This window comes from Clinocottus analis, unplaced genomic scaffold (genome assembly GCF_023055335.1).
Source record: "Clinocottus analis isolate CAN_PGR_092001 unplaced genomic scaffold, fCliAna1.0.p SCAF_5, whole genome shotgun sequence".
Classification (NCBI taxonomy): domain Eukaryota; kingdom Metazoa; phylum Chordata; class Actinopteri; order Perciformes; family Cottidae; genus Clinocottus; species Clinocottus analis.
Genome location: NW_027176207.1, coordinates 11,755,875 through 11,774,119, shown reverse-complemented (window position 1 = coordinate 11,774,119; position 18,245 = coordinate 11,755,875). Strand labels below are relative to the sequence as shown.

At 40.0% G+C, this 18,245-nt stretch overlaps 1 protein-coding gene across 1 annotated transcript; it reads right to left on the bottom strand.

Moving 5' to 3' along the window:
• Positions 1-14,342: 14,342 nt before the first annotated feature.
• On the bottom strand, positions 14,343-17,356 carry sod1 (superoxide dismutase 1, soluble). The gene is made up of 5 exons (XM_068600621.1): positions 17,197-17,356; positions 15,524-15,620; positions 15,313-15,382; positions 14,781-14,895; positions 14,343-14,687 (listed from the first exon to the last, which is right to left on the bottom strand). The coding sequence occupies exons 1-5, from the start codon at positions 17,266-17,268 to the stop codon at positions 14,580-14,582; spliced, it is 462 nt and encodes a 153-aa protein (XP_068456722.1). The 5' UTR covers positions 17,269-17,356; the 3' UTR covers positions 14,343-14,579.
• Between the last annotated feature and the right edge of the window lie 889 nt (positions 17,357-18,245).

The following is an 18,245-nucleotide window of genomic DNA, read 5'->3' as shown; positions in this document are numbered from 1 at the left end:
GCTTCGTTTTCTCTGTCTGCACTCTGCACTTTTGAAATGTGAACACACTCCTTATTAATTCTCAGCTGTGTAGTCAGGATAGCGATGAGTGAATGAATATCAAAGCCCATTCAGCAGTCGCCTTTTCTGTTGAATAAACACACTATTCAGTAGCCGCGCTGTAAGAGTCGCTGCTTTTGTTCTCCTGTCTTCCGGCACACCTGAGCTGGCCTTTCAGCACAATAAACTCTACCTTTCAATCCTTATCAGACGGGATCGTCGTGTTTATGTGGGGGGTGGGGGTGGGTGGCAATATCAGTTAAGGGCGAAAGGGATGAGAGACAGATTGGTTTCTCATTTCATGCCTCCTGCCATATCTGTTGCTAACCACATCATATTGAAATTCATGAACATACTGTATTGGAAAAGGGACACAAAAAAAAGATATGGACATATACATGGTCAGGATGCTTGTTCCCCCACCCAACCACCCATCTTGCCAGATTTGATAAAATCATTATCACCAGCCATGCGAGCAGAGCTGATGAATAATGTATATAATGCTCGGTCACAATAGTACATCCCTTCTGGCCTGCTACCTTTCTCTTAGAGTCACAGCAGCTACCGGTTGCTTCGGGCCATATCAGCTAATCCCTGTCTAGCGCGATTGCATTTCACATTAGCATAGGACAAAACTATTTGTGCACATGCACAGCGCCTGGTATGCACACCAAATCATGTGTCTGATGCACACAATCCGACACACTGGCACACCCAAGATAGTGAAATAATCAGGTATACAGACAACTGCGCTCATTAATAGTGATGACAGACGTGCTGACAGTCCCTCAAATAGGAGAACGAGCTGGCGTTAGGTGTAAGACTGCAACCCTTCATGATCAACACAAAGAAAGAAAGGCATGCATAGAATGTGAGGCTGTGATGGACAGCTTGGGTTAGATGTGATAGCTGGGATGTCAATTATTTTAATCCCAAAGTGTAACCCATTATAAAAGGACTGCACTAGCAGCTTTGTCGAGACCAACATCAGATGTTCACTTATACAGAATATACAGTGTTGATGCCGGTGATTTATTCTGGTTCACTGTTATCTGCTGAGAGTGTCATGCCTACTAATAGACTCCAGGAGAAAATGGACAAACAACGAGCAAGTAAACAGTCCAGGTAATGTTTTCATTTGCTAACGAGCCCGTGTATTCATGTCCTTGGACTGCAAGGTCATACGAGCACACATGTGTTTAGCATCAACCCAAAGGGTTGAGTCTAATTGTTATTCATGTGGAGGTTAGCTCATTCCCTGTGGTTACCAAACAGGAATATTGTTTATTGTTTACTTTGGTCAGTCTTGCATTGCTGCCTCTAAACCACAGCTACACTCATGCTGTTTAATATGCTCCTACAGCACTTAGAAAGATGACCTCCAGCCCCTGGCATTTGGTCTGAGAAGAAAAAAACTCCTCAGAGTTGGTGATTTCCATCATAAATGTGTTTGATTCGGGGCTTTGCTGTGTGATCACCACAGATTATGCATTTTCCCAGAGAAGCAAAATCACTGGAGAGGTCTGAGAGTAGAGTCTGAGTCTTGACATTGGAGAGGAAATAGACGATATATGTAAGTAACAGACAATGCACATGTTATTTTACCAGGAAGTCTCAGACGCTGTTACCAGTTTTAGAAGTTTGTGACGTTGACAATAAAATAAATAAGTACTTTGTAAAAAAAAAAAGAAAATCATCAATGATTGAACTTATAATCAGTTCATTCAAAAATATTTTTATATTTGTTGTGCTCCACACAAAAAGAAAGAAGAGAAACCGGGGTGATGCTCACAGATACTTCAGTCTATACTTATAAGGCACTCACTGAAACACATAAGTAGGCAAACGCATTAGCAGCAATGTTAAGCCAATAATCAGAAAACACACAGAAGTTGCAGTTGGTCGCTCACACACAGCACAGACACAATAAATTATACCCCTAGAGAAGCCACACTGAACTCACAAACAGCATATATTTGTTCTAGCTTGTGCTGAGATAAACAGAAAGACAAACAGTCCAAAAAGCAGCACTACTTTATTTCAGATGGGCTTAAAATTAAGTCCAATGTGGGTTGAGATTAAGACCAAGATAGGCAATAATAAACAATGCATGTGTATTTCCAAGGGCAGAAAATAACACTTAAAGCATTGTGCAAGAGTCAGCAGAGATGTAGATCTATCTGTAGGGGCTTTGTGCTAAACCTTTCAACAACCAACTCGTCAACGGTTTTGACTAATTACTGCAGAGAGTTGGTGTATCCACATGGTAATCTCTTAAAAGGTCTGTAGTTATTGAGGGAAACATAATTGTATGTGGCAAAGGTGAAAAGAAAATATGTCTTTAAAATTGTCAGGGCTAAATAAACTTGTATTAAGGCCGATAATGACGAAGACCAAGTCAGACATGTCAGAGTCAGTCATGTACACACATCATTTTACCGAGAGAATGGAGGATATGGGCTGACAAAGACTCAATCAATTGGCACTCTGCATGTTTGGCAAGCATAGCAACCATCACAGAAAATCTGATATAATCCACAAGACAAAGTGAAGCAATCAAGTAAAAGTACTGTATCATACTCACTTATCATAATCCCGATCAATGTAAACATTGAGCAGCAATAATTAGGGTGCTGCATTGAAAGATGGCTATCTGGGAGGGGTGGGAACAGTCTATGTATCCTTTTGTTTTCATGCTGGCTTACCCTCTACTCTCTAAATCTCTGATATATTTGTAAAGAAATGTACGAGGAACGAAAGCAGAGGGATAAATGTGTGTGTTTGAGTGAGATAAGGACGGCGTAGGTATGATAGGAGTCCTCTGAATGGCAGATAAAGCAGTAGCTCGGACGGGATACACACCACACCAACACCATGACCTTGTCGCAAACTCATGCAAACTACAAAGCCCATTTCCTTACTCACGCAGCCCACTAACCCGCCTCGCTGGTGACACACATACACACACCATTCTGTTCTTTTTGTATTGAAGCAAACCCCTTACATGCTCAAACCCCTACAAGGTTTCAGCCACACACACCAAACATGTTCACTGCTCATCAGAGACTCTTTGACAAGGATAAAAATGAATTCAGACAAGGCATCCAAGAAAAAACACTGGCCTTAAGCTTTGATATCATGCAGAATAAGACAAACATAAAGACACCAAGTCATGGCCCTGCAGCAATAATGGAAATGTTGATTATTTGGATACACAAATACAGACATAGTGGCAGTTCAACTATCATTCACATATTAGCTTACTGTACTGGAGTACCGTTTAAGTACGTTTCTTTCATTTTAGTATTTAAATAGGTACTGCACACATTTAAGCTCAATAAACGTGTTTGGAGAGGTGAATTATGCATCACTGCATACTTACAAGTTACATTGAAAAGAAGTTAACACTAACATGAGTAGAACTAAATTAGATTTTATCTCTATTTTACTCATGATTTTGACTAAATGGGGACGTAACTCCCAACAACAAAGCTGAAGTTGTGGAGATATTTGACTCAAAATCACAAATGTCAACCTCAGGGTGGTACCATGAAGAGTCGGAGGTCATCAACGTCAATCAAGTCGCTATCAAGGGTGTAGGCTCTTCATTGGATTACAAATGTTCTTTTTCTCTTCACACAGACACACACACACACACACACACACACACACACACACACACACACACACACACACACACACACACACACACACACACACACCGTAATGCACTTCCTGCTCATTTAAGAAATCTTTATCAATGGGCTGTTTCCAGGTCAAGCAGCAGAGACAGAATTAGACCTTTTCTTGTCCGCAAGTTGTGCTTGTCGTATTACATCATTCACTGTCATCTCAAATTTATGTAATTCAACCCCATTCAGTAGCTCTCACAAATCCAGATACAGAATCAGACACCATACCATCTTATATTCAAGGCATGAATAATAAGAATGAAGGAAAGAAAATAATGGGGTGGTATTGATGCATTTTATAATGAAGCTCAGCTTCACACTTTTTAACAAATATATATACATATATATATACATATATATATATATATATATATATGTATATATATATATATATATATATGTATATATATATATATATATATATATATATATATATATATATATATATATATATATATATATTAAAACGTGTGGAATAATGTTTGAATAATATGTGACATTTGCTATGATAAACAATGTGTTTAACGGAAAAGAAAAACAAATACAAGTGGAATTATTTGTTTTTTTCTCGTCGCCCGGTAAATATTTTTCACACCTACTTGAAAAGCGTAAGGTTTCTTCTGATAACAACACAGCAGCATTTAGAACTCATCAGTTGGAGCTGTAACATCACAGCTTTTAACACAACCGCTGCTCAATATACAGTTTCAGCCACTTCAGCTAAAAGTTGACAGCGCCAGCAAAAAATAGGAGGGTGGGAGGAGAAAACGGGAGATGAGGTTAAGAGGTAGAGTGTGGGAAAAGGAGGGGAGGAGAGGGAAGAAAGGATTAAAGCCTCAGAAGGTGTAGTGTTCCTCTAAAAGATGACAGGCTGCTGGTTGCTCCCACAGGACTGACTGGAGGAGTAATCCCCCCAAATGGAAGAGTTTAACAGTTACCACCCACTGAGAAAGACACACAAACACACAGTCACACACACAAATGCATTTACAAACATCCACATATATTACAAATTATAATTTGCATGTTGCATATTATACACACTCACAAATATGACCGCAGGTGAAAATACCAAACTTAAAAAGCATATGCTAATTATTTTGTGGTGAAAATTATTTGAATTCAGTGGAGTCCTTGAACATAAATGTCTGTTGAGTGCACTGAAATACAAAAACAAATACACACAGCATGGTAAAATCCTTCAGTCTGCAGAAGTGGAAGACATTGCGCAGTGGGGTGCCAGGTGCTCCACCTGACACCCCACTGCACTCGCCATGTCTGAATCTTTCTGTGTATATCAGCAAAACCATCAGCCATCGTGCCTTGTGATGAAAAAAAAAAACAGGACTGAATGTTTTGCAGTACGTCAGTGTATGTGGCAGACTTGGACTTGTGTGACTCTGCTGACACATCGGTGCCTTGATGGGGTTATGCTGTGTTAGCTGCCACGCTAAAATAATGAGAAGCACAAACGGCCAGGAAGAGACAGACATCAGGAGGCAGACATGGATGGGATTATGGCTGTTAGCTGCTGCCAAGCTAGTGAAGGGTGAATCCTACAAAGCCTCAAGATAGCAGACACTTCCTCTGGCCGTTTGAAGTTAACAGACAGGAAATTCTTAACCCTGAAGTGAAATCATTGCCTTTCACTATTTACTTAATTACTGAAAAATTACCCAAAACGACAATTATGTAACGTCTTCATGTAGGATTATTTCTCTTTAAATGAAACACTTATTATACAATCATTGTGTAAGTCTTCATACAAAAAGTGGATGATATTATGATTAATTCATTTGATGATTGCTTTGTTGATGACATGTATAACATATTAATTTATTGTTTCATTAAGTACTGTCATCATTATTATTGACCGACATGGTTTTTATCAGATACATGATCAGCATTGTTTGCATTTGTCAAAAATATTTTCTTGAGTAATTAGTACGATATTTGAGCAGCCTATCCAGTATTTAATTAGTAAACTGATTTTCAGTTACCCCCCCCCCCCCCCCCCACACACACACACACACACACACACACACGTATCGATAGCTTTGGGTCATATGAGAAGAATAAACGTGACCTTTAGGCGGGTGAGGTGAAGCAGAAGAAAGCTGTTCCTCATCTAATTAAAAAAGCTGTTTGTTCCTCTTCAGCCGATGGTCCTGGTTTCCTGAATTAGTGATATTTAGACTTTAACCAATGAACTGCCAATAGAATACATCTTTTAAGTGAGGAATGGAAAATATATTCACTTTGGAGGACTTTCCTCTTTTTAGGAAAATGGGTAACACACAGACACGCACACACTCTCACAACTCACAGCCGTTACTATGCTTAACACTTCAAACTAAAAATAGCGACACTCATTGAAACTCAAAAACAAGCAGTGATATATGCAGGCAATCAGCTCCAAGTCGACTTATAAGACATTTTTTCCTCCATTGTGTCTCTGGGAGCGGAGTCGTGGCTCGGGTTCGGCAATGCACTCAGCTGTGTTATCACTGGTAGTGAGTGAGGCGTCAGCAGACAGTCCATGGCAGTTTAAAACAGACTATAAGAGGCGTTTTGAGAAAGTGTGAGTCACCACAACCACGACAGCCCTTTGAGCATGCAGCCACAACCAACTGCTGATGGCAGAATAATCCCTCTTCCTTAAGCCTTCTTCTACAATCACAGGTGTCGGCGTCTCACCTCTTCCAGCAACACCAATCTAATTAAAACAGGTTAATTGCTGTCCAGAACCAGCAAAACTGAGGACACCACAAGTAATTCGTAGGATAACTTTAAAAAACAGTAAGAGCACATTGTCACTGATACATATAGGACCAACTGAGAATATTGGTCACCAACACTTGTGTGAGAAGAAAGAGTTGGCTTCGGAGGGAGAATCCATTATGTGTTCAGTCACCTTACATAACAAAGGATAATCATATACACTAGGGTCCTGCTGGGGGGCGGAAGGGGGAGGGCTTCAGGGTCACAGGAGATTGGGGGGGAAGTAGGGGTGGGGGGCAAGAGACGCCACCTGATCTGCCGGCCCCTACGATCACCCAGACTCTGTCCGCCTCCTCTTCTGGCTCCTCCTCCTCCCTTGTGCAGCTCCTTGATTGAGTATTATGGTTTATATTTACACAAATGATAAGAACATATATGTATGCAATAGCTTGTTGGTGTACACAGTACAAACACATTTGCTCATGTGCTACCGTCAGTACAGATCAGGTTACCTTTTTGGTTCAGAAATAGAATAGGGGAGTAAAGATTGCTTGATTAATCAATTAGTAGATTGGCAAAAAATTATGAAGTCAGTCAAATTTTCTGATTTTTTGTTTTTGTTTTTCATGAATGTACATTGAATATCTTTTGGGTTTTGAACTGCTGTTGGGATAAAACTAAATGGTGAATATGTCAACTGGTGGGACATTGTGACAACCATTTTTGACAAATTTCTGAAATTTATAACAATTAATTGATAAAATAGTCGTCAGAGGCAGCCTTCAACTTCCTCATACAGTTCAGATATCTTTCCCAAATATTTTACAAGTGGATGAATAATTAAGCAAAATGTGGGGTGAAGTGTATAATTTTAGGCCGAGTAATTCAAAAGAATGCAAAATATGCGCATATTAGCCAAGTAATTTCCTCCTTCCTCTAAGAGAGTGTGGGGGTCAGAGCACAGAGTCGATGTATTATCTGAAATACGCAGAGAGGAGCATGAAAGAAGAGCAAAAGAAAAATGAACAAAATGAGAGCGTGAAGTCAAGAGTGATGGAGAGGACAGTCTGCGAGGGGAGGTTTATCAAAGTATGGCTGAGGACAAAGTCTATTCTCTGAGAGATGAACAAGAGTGTAAATTAAACTCCCTCTTTCAATCCTTCCCTTATACACTGTATTTCTTCCTTTCCTCAAGTCTTCCCTCCCTCTCTGACACGAGAGGGTGTGTAGCGGTCTTCATTCTGCTGAGAACCGCAGAACGCTTCACATCTGAGCAACACATCTCACACATACACATCAGAGTTTGAAATTGAAAACTCACAAGCATACACACAAGGACATATGAAAGAAAATAATCACAAAAGCATGAACACTGTTTGCTGTGCCCAATATACTGAGAGGTCATCTTGCAGACACAAATAACATTCAAACGGAGCTGTGCTAGCATACAGTAAATGTACAGTATCTATGGACTGGGACACACCCTTTCCTACTCGCGGTCCTCCCTACGGTTTAAGCCAACAACGTTCGGCAAACTGATTGCTTCTTTTTTATCTTATTCACTACTTCCTCTTTCGGCAACTCCCTAAATATTTGCTTTAATAATAATTGGACGGTGAATGAATTTGTATAACAGAATTAGAGTCTGTATGCAGGGGAAATGTGTGTGAACGAACTCTGGGAACAAAGAGGTGCAGAGAGAAGAGATGGGTTTAAAAGATGGATCATTTCTGATCTGATCATTTATGTAAACAATCATTTATGTTGTAAAATGTAATGTGTGGTTATGACAGTTATAGAAGAACACCAATATTGTATTTTTTACATGAATGTGGACACGTCTCCAACCCTACTGTATATTTACATATATTGACTTTCCACTAGGATCAGGTGAAATTTGATTTTGGTTTGTGTATAACCTAACGGTATTCCCACCGACCTCGGCTTTAGTAGAAATGATCAAATATTAGCATTCTAACACATTACTAGATTGTGACCATGGCAAACATTACACCTGCAGCATCTCAAGCAATGTCGCTTTGATTATGTTAGCATGCTAAAGGTAGCATTTAGCTGGCTGGAGACTCATTAATCAAGTGATCATTATCCCAAAGCAAAATAATTGGTTGTCTGATTCATTGTCCAAAACCAAATTTTTTTTTAAATGTACAAAATATATATTGTTTATATTTTTAACAAAGATAAGCAAAAAGAAATATTACATTTAAGTAACGGAAAACAGCAATTATTTGGCAATTTTACTTTAAAAATGATTCTAGTGATACATCTTTTAATCTATTAATTAGTCTCTGTTATTGGTAACTGAGTAAATTGCTAAATCAATTAATAGTTTCAAGCACTATAGCAGTGTTTATGACATGGCCTACTGCATGCCACATCCAAAACACAACAGCAAAAGAAGTGGGCAGCGGTGTTAAACATCTTATTGTGTAGAAGCTGTGTTAAAATACCCATAATTAAACAAAAAACACCATGCAAAGTGCATATATTTTACATTTTGAAACGTAACATAGTTTTTCTGCACATGGTTTGCTGTCACTTGTTTGTGATCAACACATGTGATATTCCTGCCAATGACCTCTGGAATGTCACACAAGGTCAGCATCTGACAAGCGACCCAGTTGCCAAATATCCGATCCCGCTGGTCTCCATACCCTCCTTCAAGCAGAAATCTATTAAACAGTGTTGAAAATCCAACAGCCATTCTACCGAGAAAGAATAATAAGCATCTTCTTGAGTGAAAGTGAGAGTTATGGTCGTGCAGGGTGGGCAGGTCACTAAGTTCAAAGGTCAGAGCCCCAGACTGCTGTTTGACCATGGATGAGGGGGGGTGCAATGTGTTGAATAGGCCTTTGAATCCCTCTGGTGTCATCTCTACACAACCTGCACACAGTGTAGCACCATCCTACAGCCTGCAGAGGCTACTGGACCATTTTCATAATACAGCATTCAAACACTTGAACACTTGTCCTTTACATTTTCTTAACCTACTTAAAACTTACACTTAATTTCTTACTTTTTAAACTTTGCCTATTAAGCGTTAAAGAGTGCAACCTGATGTCAGTGTGTAACAGACGATAGAATGAACAACAGAAAAGAGAAATTGTCTATCAAACTTAAGAGCAATGGGTTTTTCAGGGGTGTCCACTCTCAAGATCACATGACACACAGCTCAGGGGTCAGAGGTTAGGTCACGGGGGCCTGGCAATTAGTCTCACGAATAACCAACCATGTCTCATAGGACAAACACCATTTATGGTATCTCACCCCTGACCTATGGCTCCTAGTCTCGAAAATATCCCCACAATGTCAGTGGGAGAGGATGTACTGGAAGGTGAACTCTAACCCCAGAGAACAGAAGAGGGTCACAGGGGAGTGAGTACCAATACGTCAATATGATCATTCAGGCTCCAGTGCAGAATAGGTTCCTGTGTTGGTTTCAAAATATCTACGTATGTATCTGTGTTCATGCTGTTGTACTGTGAGCGCCCCCTCAAGAGAGGAACAATTAATCGAAATCACAAAAACAGTGCTCATGTTATTATTGTTGAAACGATTGGTCTTTTGATCGATTAGTCGATCAACAGAAATTGAATCACTAACTATTTTGATATTTAATTAATTATTTCAAGGGACATGTCAGCAATTTAGTATTTTACTCCAAAACACTTTTAAACACGGTCTTGTCCAGATGGTCACCTTAGATTTGTGAGAAAACTCTTGTGAAACTCGATGTCCGTCCTCCATTCCTAACGTTAATCATCAATTCCAAACCTGAGCTGACATCACATTTGTTAGGAGGCCACACACCTGAATGTGCTTCTCATTTTCCAAGGGATTGATAATTGACACTCAGTAAAGTGGAAAAATATTCTATCTCAGATAAATCAACATTCCAGGTGATGTTTGCGTGGGAACCTATAACGTACAGCATGCAGCTGTTACACAAGTAAAAAACTGTTGACTATCCAGCGAGAGTGCTCGGCATACATCTACTGTTGCAGCCCTGCGGGGTAACGATAGAAAGCCACCTCATGAAATGTGACCGCAGTGGTTCTTGTGAGCAGTGCTTCGGGGCACAAAGCTGGATGCATATGGAAATATTATATAAAAAAACACAACCTTGTAAACGCTCCAAGACAAATACTAACTGAGGCTCACAGACCAAAAAATGCACGCACATGCCAGTAAAATGCAATTCTTGCCACTTATGCAATTCATGCAACTTTTACGCAAGTCATCTTTTAGTGAACGCCTGAAGGACAGTCACCTTCAAGTGTGATAGTGTGGACATGTGGCTATCGTTTAATATCAGGAAATGTCCACTACCTTTTTACTATGACGCACTTATGCTCTCACTGTGGTTAGGTAAGCAGCAATAGGACTGGGCCCTGTAAGACTGGTTTACGTACAGGAACTGTGCCGTGTAAAACCCCTGAAGCAGTGGCTATTAAAGGAAGAATATACACTGAAGCATTACCTTTTACCTGGAAACCTGTTTAGATGCAGTGACAGTTACGCTCGCAGCCTGATCTAACCATAACTATTTTGGGTTTAACTGAATTTAAAGGCTGTGAAGGTGAAAGCTGACTTTTCTCTTGGTTTGCTTTTGTGAACATTTAAAAAGTGTTCTTTACAGAACAACTTAAATACAAGGCACTAATACAAGAGTTAGTACTTACACCTTGTGTGAAATCTAAGCAATTTTAATATGTGACCTTGTGTAGTAGTATAAATAAAAAAATCCAATCCAGCAAAGTTTAGTATATACACCATATATGAGACAGAAAGTAGGGATGTGTTGATTATTCATGAAAGGTAAAAAATGATGTTGACAATTCATTCCACATCCACAACAGCTGGCTGGATAATACTAATTGTCTTTCTCATTCTAGTCCACTTCTTATGCTTTTCTTCTAGCTTTGTTGGACTCTCCTGCTGTCACGGCCTCTCTCCCTCACTGTCAGCAGCATTGGTAAGTCTCTATAATTCATTACCTCCACTCCCAGGCTATTTATACCAGCTTTTACAGTCAGTCTGTCTTTCCGCTCTGATGGCTGCATCTGTCGACACTAATACAGCTATTTCACCTTATATATGCACTTTTGGGCTGCCCAAGAGCTTTTGGTCTGATACAGCATCACCTCAGGTGCCCAAGAACAGTGTGTGTACTGACTTCTATGCATACGGGCAAATACATGCTGCTACATCAAGAGTTTTACTGACAAATACCTGTATACTTTAATTTTATCAATACAATAACAAGTGTTAAAGGTTCTCTGATTCTTGCTACCAGTTCTGCTGCCTGACTGCCTGCAAAGCTCAAATATAAGAGCAGTAGATTATTTACTATCGAGTAGAAAGTGAAAGAGACCCATATGGCAATAGATTTCAACATGGCTTGCTACATATATGATTATTCTACTGCGCAGTTTCAGAGCTAAACATTTCATGAATTAATTTAAACTACAGACACTCTGCAGCTTGCCTCTGGATTACTCCCTGAGGTATTAATTCCATTGAAAGACCTCCAATATCTCATTTTCCCCAGAGAGAAGGGCAGAGTGCCAAGTCACTTCACATGGGAGCATCCGCTATTCTCATGAAAGAAAAGCAATTTCTACATGCCATGTGCCAGCTACATGTAGGAAGGGATGTGTATACTGTATGAGAGTGTTTGTGTGTGAAACTGTGTGTGTGTGCTGGCCAGTCAGGGCACAGCTGTTCAGTTTAATATCATGGACGGAGACCAAAAATCCAATTTCAAACCAGAATGCCCGATCACAAACTGTTATTTATATTTTATATTTTAGGCTCCGATGCCCTGTCTGACATGTTAATGATATTTAAATATACTGATGTACACAATTTGCAAAAGTTGCTAGCAATAATTATTACCGGTGCAGAATAATAAGGCCTGTGTGTGATGACAAGGTTAACAACAAGGCTGTCATGATATCAGATTTTCATGATTATCATGGCCAAAAGAAATCAGGATAATGATAGTATCTGTAGATCTATAGAAAATGTGATAATGTTAATATTGCTATCATTCAAATTCCTCTTTTACTGCATTGTGGGGTCTAACATCTACCATCACTACAATATCATCCTAAACTGAAACGAAAGCCCTTGTCACGAGCAAGGGCCAGAGATTTACAGATTATTATGTTTATTAATATATCCATTACCAGCAACTGGCATGCAAGGCTTCATGCAAGGCTTCACCCCTGCAATGTAAAAATATGCAAAACCACAACAGAACATTGTTTAATCGTGATGAGGACGACACAATGTGACCCAATCCTTATGTGGTGGGATATCTGCCTTGTACTCGTTGCAAGTTCAGATACAAAGAGTAACAATGCCCTCTTGAGGACGATGCATTTTAAAACACAGAACAGATCAAAGCTGATCAATGTCCTTAGCTGTCAGGACTTTCCAGAAAGTCGCCACCTGAGAAACAAGAGCTTGCGTCACCTCGTACACTTTTAAATGCATGCAAATAGTCGTTTTATGTTTACGGGGTACCCCAGGCTAAAATGTAGCAAGGGCCACGATGGTCTTTGAGATCTTAATTGAAGAAAACAATAATGACGACTTGACCGCACGTGAGCCTCGATATCCGTCATAATGAAGATCAGTCAGGGGTTTCGGGTGAATCTGTGACACTGCACAGCCTGACGTGCAGGCACGTGCAACAGACTGAATATAATCTCAAGTCCTTCACATTTACATTAAGCGCACGTGTCTTAATTGTGTATGCCACCTTCCGTTCGTGTATTCTCTATATGGAGCTTAAATTTCCGTCCCCGTTTTACATTGTAAACCTCGTAACCCATCACTCGCATTAACTTACGAGTTACTCGTGGATACGTAATTACAGTACTCGACCAAAAGCTACATTACTTTCCGTTAACTAGACAGGCATAACGTTGGTTTGTTCTCTTTAGAAATATAACCAACAAAGCTAGTTAAACGAGCAGCCATCCTAACGTTATATGGTCACTGATGGACAAAATGCAAGCGATATTACACATTTATCATCCAACGTTATATTTCGTCGATGATAATGGGTTATAACATTGGTCACTAGCAGCTGACGAAGTTTAACATGTAAATGTGCCAATTAAAGATTAAAATGAATGAAGTACCTATAGCGTATTCCTCCGTCGGGTGCATAGCCAAGACCTGTGATCCGACTAAACCTGTGACCCGAGTCAGACGCAAAGTGGTGCAGGTGCACGCAGCTCAACCCAATGCATTTTGGGGTAACGTAATGCACCACGTTAAAAGTAAACAAAATCCCAACCAGCAAGACTAACGATGGCGCCAGCAACTTCGATGAGTCAGTGACATACAGGCATGTCAACTCAAGGGTGAAAAAGTGACAAAGACGCATCACCCCTACGAATTTGACTTTTAGGTGCATTCTGGACAGGACTTTTTTTTTTAGCCCTCTCAAAGGTAATCACTTAACAAGTACGTATTCACTGAACAAAAGGCTTGCTATATAATATTTTAGAACAAAGATATTTATAGTCCCTCGACTTACAAAAGGCAAACAGAATCTACACCCGTTAGTAAAGAAAAACAAATTCCTCTTATTTTCATAACAGTGACTGCCAAAGACAATACTTAATATGCAATAGGTAACAGACTATACAACTGAAACTCAGCCAATATGCTATAGAATTAAAATAGTAAAAATCTTTAAAGCATTAGGCGTTAATCGGCAGAACTTGAGGTTGTAAGCAAAACGGGAAGCCACTTAAAAGCTGAAATTACACGCGTTTCTGCTTTTATTCCTGGTTTGCCAAGCACACATCACCAACAAGTAAATTACCACACACACGATAAACTGAGAACTTTGTTCATGGTTTATACATTTATTACTTGTGCGTTACCAATTCAATGGACCAAAACTAAATCAGCAGAAACCCATACATACCATTAATGAGGAACAAACAGGGTAATGAATGGCTCATCTACTCTACAAAGCCACAGAGAAGATGACAAACTGTCACATTAAGTAGCTATGTTGGTCTCATTAAGTGCTTTGGGGAAAAGTTGGTTTCCAGTGCTGCATGTTCTTTTAGGCAGTGTTCACTGGGCGATGCCAATGACCCCACACGCCAGACGTGCACCAGCATTGCCCGTCTTTAGACTCTCATCATTGCCTCCTTTTCCCAGGTCGTCGGCCTTCTCATGGATCTAAACACAGGACAGAAAACGGTTTAAAGTTCATGGCATCACTTTATTGCACATGGAATTAAGCATAGATACTATAAAGGCCATTTTACTTACCACCATGGTTCTGCCAATGATCGAGTGGGGGCCAGTAAGGGTGATAACCTTGTCCGTGATGTCGATTTTGGCAACATTATCTTTAGCGGTCACATTCCCCAAGTCTCCCACATGCCTGTTTCCATAGAAAAACAAACATGTTTTTACTGACAGTAAAATTACAAAAGCTTTTGGAAAAGTGCTTTTGTAAGCAATAAACATCTCCCTTACAATGTAATAATTATTTCCAATGCTATAAATATATTTTCTCTACCCATGATCCTTTACCTCAGTAGTTGCCATCAAAGTAGACAAAAAGTATGCTACTTTTATTCTCCAAAACATTAAAACCAAATATGTACACCGACTCAAATTTGGGACTTGAAATCATTAGTCATCAGATACAACTGATGTTAGTAAACCAGACGAATACACGTCATCTGTCAATTTTTTTTTTAAATCATTGCACCTTCCTGTAGAAGACCGTAGAAGATTGTGAGGGAGCTTTTAGTCTATTGCAGGATTCTGATAAAAGTCTTCTCCTCAGACTCACCTATCTTCATCAGTAGGGCCTGCGTGAGTCTTGTTGTGGGGATTGAAGTGAGGGCCTGCACTGACGCACCCTAGGAAACAAACAAAAGCACAAAAGACTTTAGATAGACTTGCCGTATAGCTGGACTATAACTACAAAATGCAGGAATACTATTTTGCAAATACTGCAGTTTCTGAAACATGGATTAAAACAACTATTGTCAGATGCTCACCGTTTGTATTGTCTCCAAAAGCATGGACATGGAAACCATGCTCTCCATTAGCGAGGCCTTTGATTTCACCGGTCAGCTTCACAGCTGCTGTATCACTCTAACCGATCAGGAGAACAAGATTCATCAGGAGAATAGAAAACAAAGGACACAAAAGAGCCGTCAAAGCCAGCGGGCTAAGAAGGACTTGACGCTAAAGTAAACACAAAAACATATTTCCATGTCATTTGTTATTCCTTTACAGTCACTTCAGTAAATCAAATGCACATGAAACAGGACGCTGTTTAAAAAAAACCCTAAAGATTATATATATCATCAGTGAGGTATAATCTCTGTTTACAATAATCTGTCTTTATGCATTTCATCCTTAATGAATGTGTCAGATGTAACAGGCTAAGCAGTCCTGTTTGATTACATTATTTCATATCATGCTGCCCCTAGTTACCTGTGTTCAACATAACAGTGATGTGTGGGCAATTCCCATGGGCAAAGTCAGAAATGCAGAAAGTGATCAAGGGCTAGTGGAACCGAACTAAACCCTCCAAAACTTTGAGTAGGCACACAAGAAAAAGTCTGAGTGTGGAGATTGGGATCGGGCCTGTGGCTCTTGTGTAGCAGGCTGCTGTCTGGTGACTGTCAGCATGACGGTCCGCTTAGCATGTGACGCTTAGCTGACATTAGTGCTGGGTCAAGATTGGATTGGCTGTATGGCATAAGGTCTCCATGCACGTTGGTAGACTTTACTGAAGTAATGCAAAACTATGCATCTAAACTGCATAAGCAAGCACCCACTGAACATAATGTTAAGTCCAGTTGTCTTAGCATCATGATGTATTGGGACCTTCAATAGTCTGTGCGATCGCCTGTATCTGGGGTGGTCAAACGCAACTCTTCCCCTCTCGACACACACACACACACGATTGTCATGCCTGCGCGAGCTGACAGCTACTTGAGGCAAAGGCAACGATAACGAGGGTAGTAGGCAGTGACTCAGCAAAAAACATTAACGTTAAGTGTTTGCGGGCTAGCGTTCTCTTTAGTTTTTAAAAAGCTACCATTGATAGTTCCAACTTGGTTTTCTGCAGAACAGCTACAAACTGAAGTGATTCAAACTCAGACTGACAGTTAGTCAAAAACACTACATTCGTTGGACTTATTATGCAACAGGCGTTTACAAATACACGTTTATCATTAACTAAACGCAGGCCTTTCATGTCTAAGGTGAAGACTTTTATGGCACCGTCGTAGTAGCTAGTTAAGATACGAACGTTCGCATGAGGAGTCTACTTTGATTAAAAAGTGTGAATTGACGTGCTATTTTAGCTAAATGCCCACTTGACGCAAATTGGTGCTTTTGTCGTTACCTCCGTGAAGGCTAACGTTATTTTGCATTGAATAAGTGTATACAGTTAGAGGGTATTAACCCATGTCGGTGGGATGCTAAAGCTGATCTGACTTCGACGCATTGTCGTTCAAATGGATAAAGTGACGCCAGCTGGGTGGCTCCTGTGAACACATCAAACCGGTTTGGGAATGGAGAGTTTAGCTAGCTAGCTTGGCATTGACGCGCGCTACAGCTCCCGGGAAGATGCACGTCAAATCTCCGGGTAGTTTAACTAAAACGACTAATGACGTTAGATAATCTTTCCCCATGAAAACTACGTTGCACGCCTTACCTCCTGCTCAAAATAAACGGTACCGCTGGTCTCTCCAGCTCCTTTCAACACGCAGACAGCTTTCACAACCATGTTTGCAGTAGTTTAAACGGACACACAAGTTTCTGACAAGCTTGCTAGCTGGAGAGAGACATAAAGACAACCCACATTATGTACCCGTCTGGTGGGCGGGCGAGTATTACAGACAGCCAATCAGAGTCAAGTATAATAAAAAAGACACATTTGATTGGTCACTGACCATAACTCATTAAGCGGACGAATGCGTTCATAATCAACTTCACCCGGGTCAGATTCCATCGACCTAATATTTGGGCTACACAGCTGGTAGTAATATCATATGTTTGAGAAAGATACGTTTCTTCATAATATCGTTAAATGTTCCTGCACAACAATAATGTATTCAATTGTTATTGGTGTTACATATGCAGTAACTAAGATGCAGAGCAAGGCTGTTCATAGGCCTATTAAAGTGAGATGTAAAGTCACAGCAACAGTCACAAATACCACGACTAAACTCTATCCTGGTCGGTACAACACTAGTTCAAAGCCAATTTGAAGCCTCAATGGCTGGCCTTTAATATGAAGATGGACTTTCTAAAGACAGGATTGTGTGGACTGCAAAGCCAGCTCTTCAAATAGATACAATATAGTTCTAAAAAACTCAATTAGTGGATTGACAAACATTCAAATGAGTAATTGTCTGAATAATTTTATAATTATATGTAGTTGAATAGGTTTCCCTCCCCCAGGTACCATGCCCCTTGGTCCCAGACCTCTCTCGGTGTATTTGAAGACTCGTCTCTGTACCTCATTGGAAAACAGGACAAATTTGCCAAAAGGGTCCCAACCTCCTCAACAAGATGGGACTTATGGGTCTGTCTTTCTCCCTGCCGTTTCATAAACACTGTAGTCGTAATCACTCCATTGGTTGATTGGCAATCATTTAAATGACTAAATGATTAAATAAATATACAGTATATATATACACACACACACACTCACTCACACATCACAAGGAGATCTTAGGTAATGTTTAAAATGGTACTTTA

What these genes read in the sequence shown, in the direction of transcription:
- sod1 (XM_068600621.1), bottom strand. Translation starts at nt 17,268, where the DNA reads ATGGTTGTGAAAGCTGTCTGCGTGTTGAAAGGAGCTGGAGAGACCAGC. An exon ending in GGCCCTACTGATGAAGATAG is followed by an intron (nt 14,896 to 15,312) that starts GTGAGTCTGAGG and finishes CTATGGAAACAG; the next exon opens with GCATGTGGGAGACTTGGGGA. An exon ending in TCATTGGCAGAACCATGGTG is followed by an intron (nt 14,688 to 14,780) that starts GTAAGTAAAATG and finishes TCCTGTGTTTAG; the next exon opens with ATCCATGAGAAGGCCGACGA.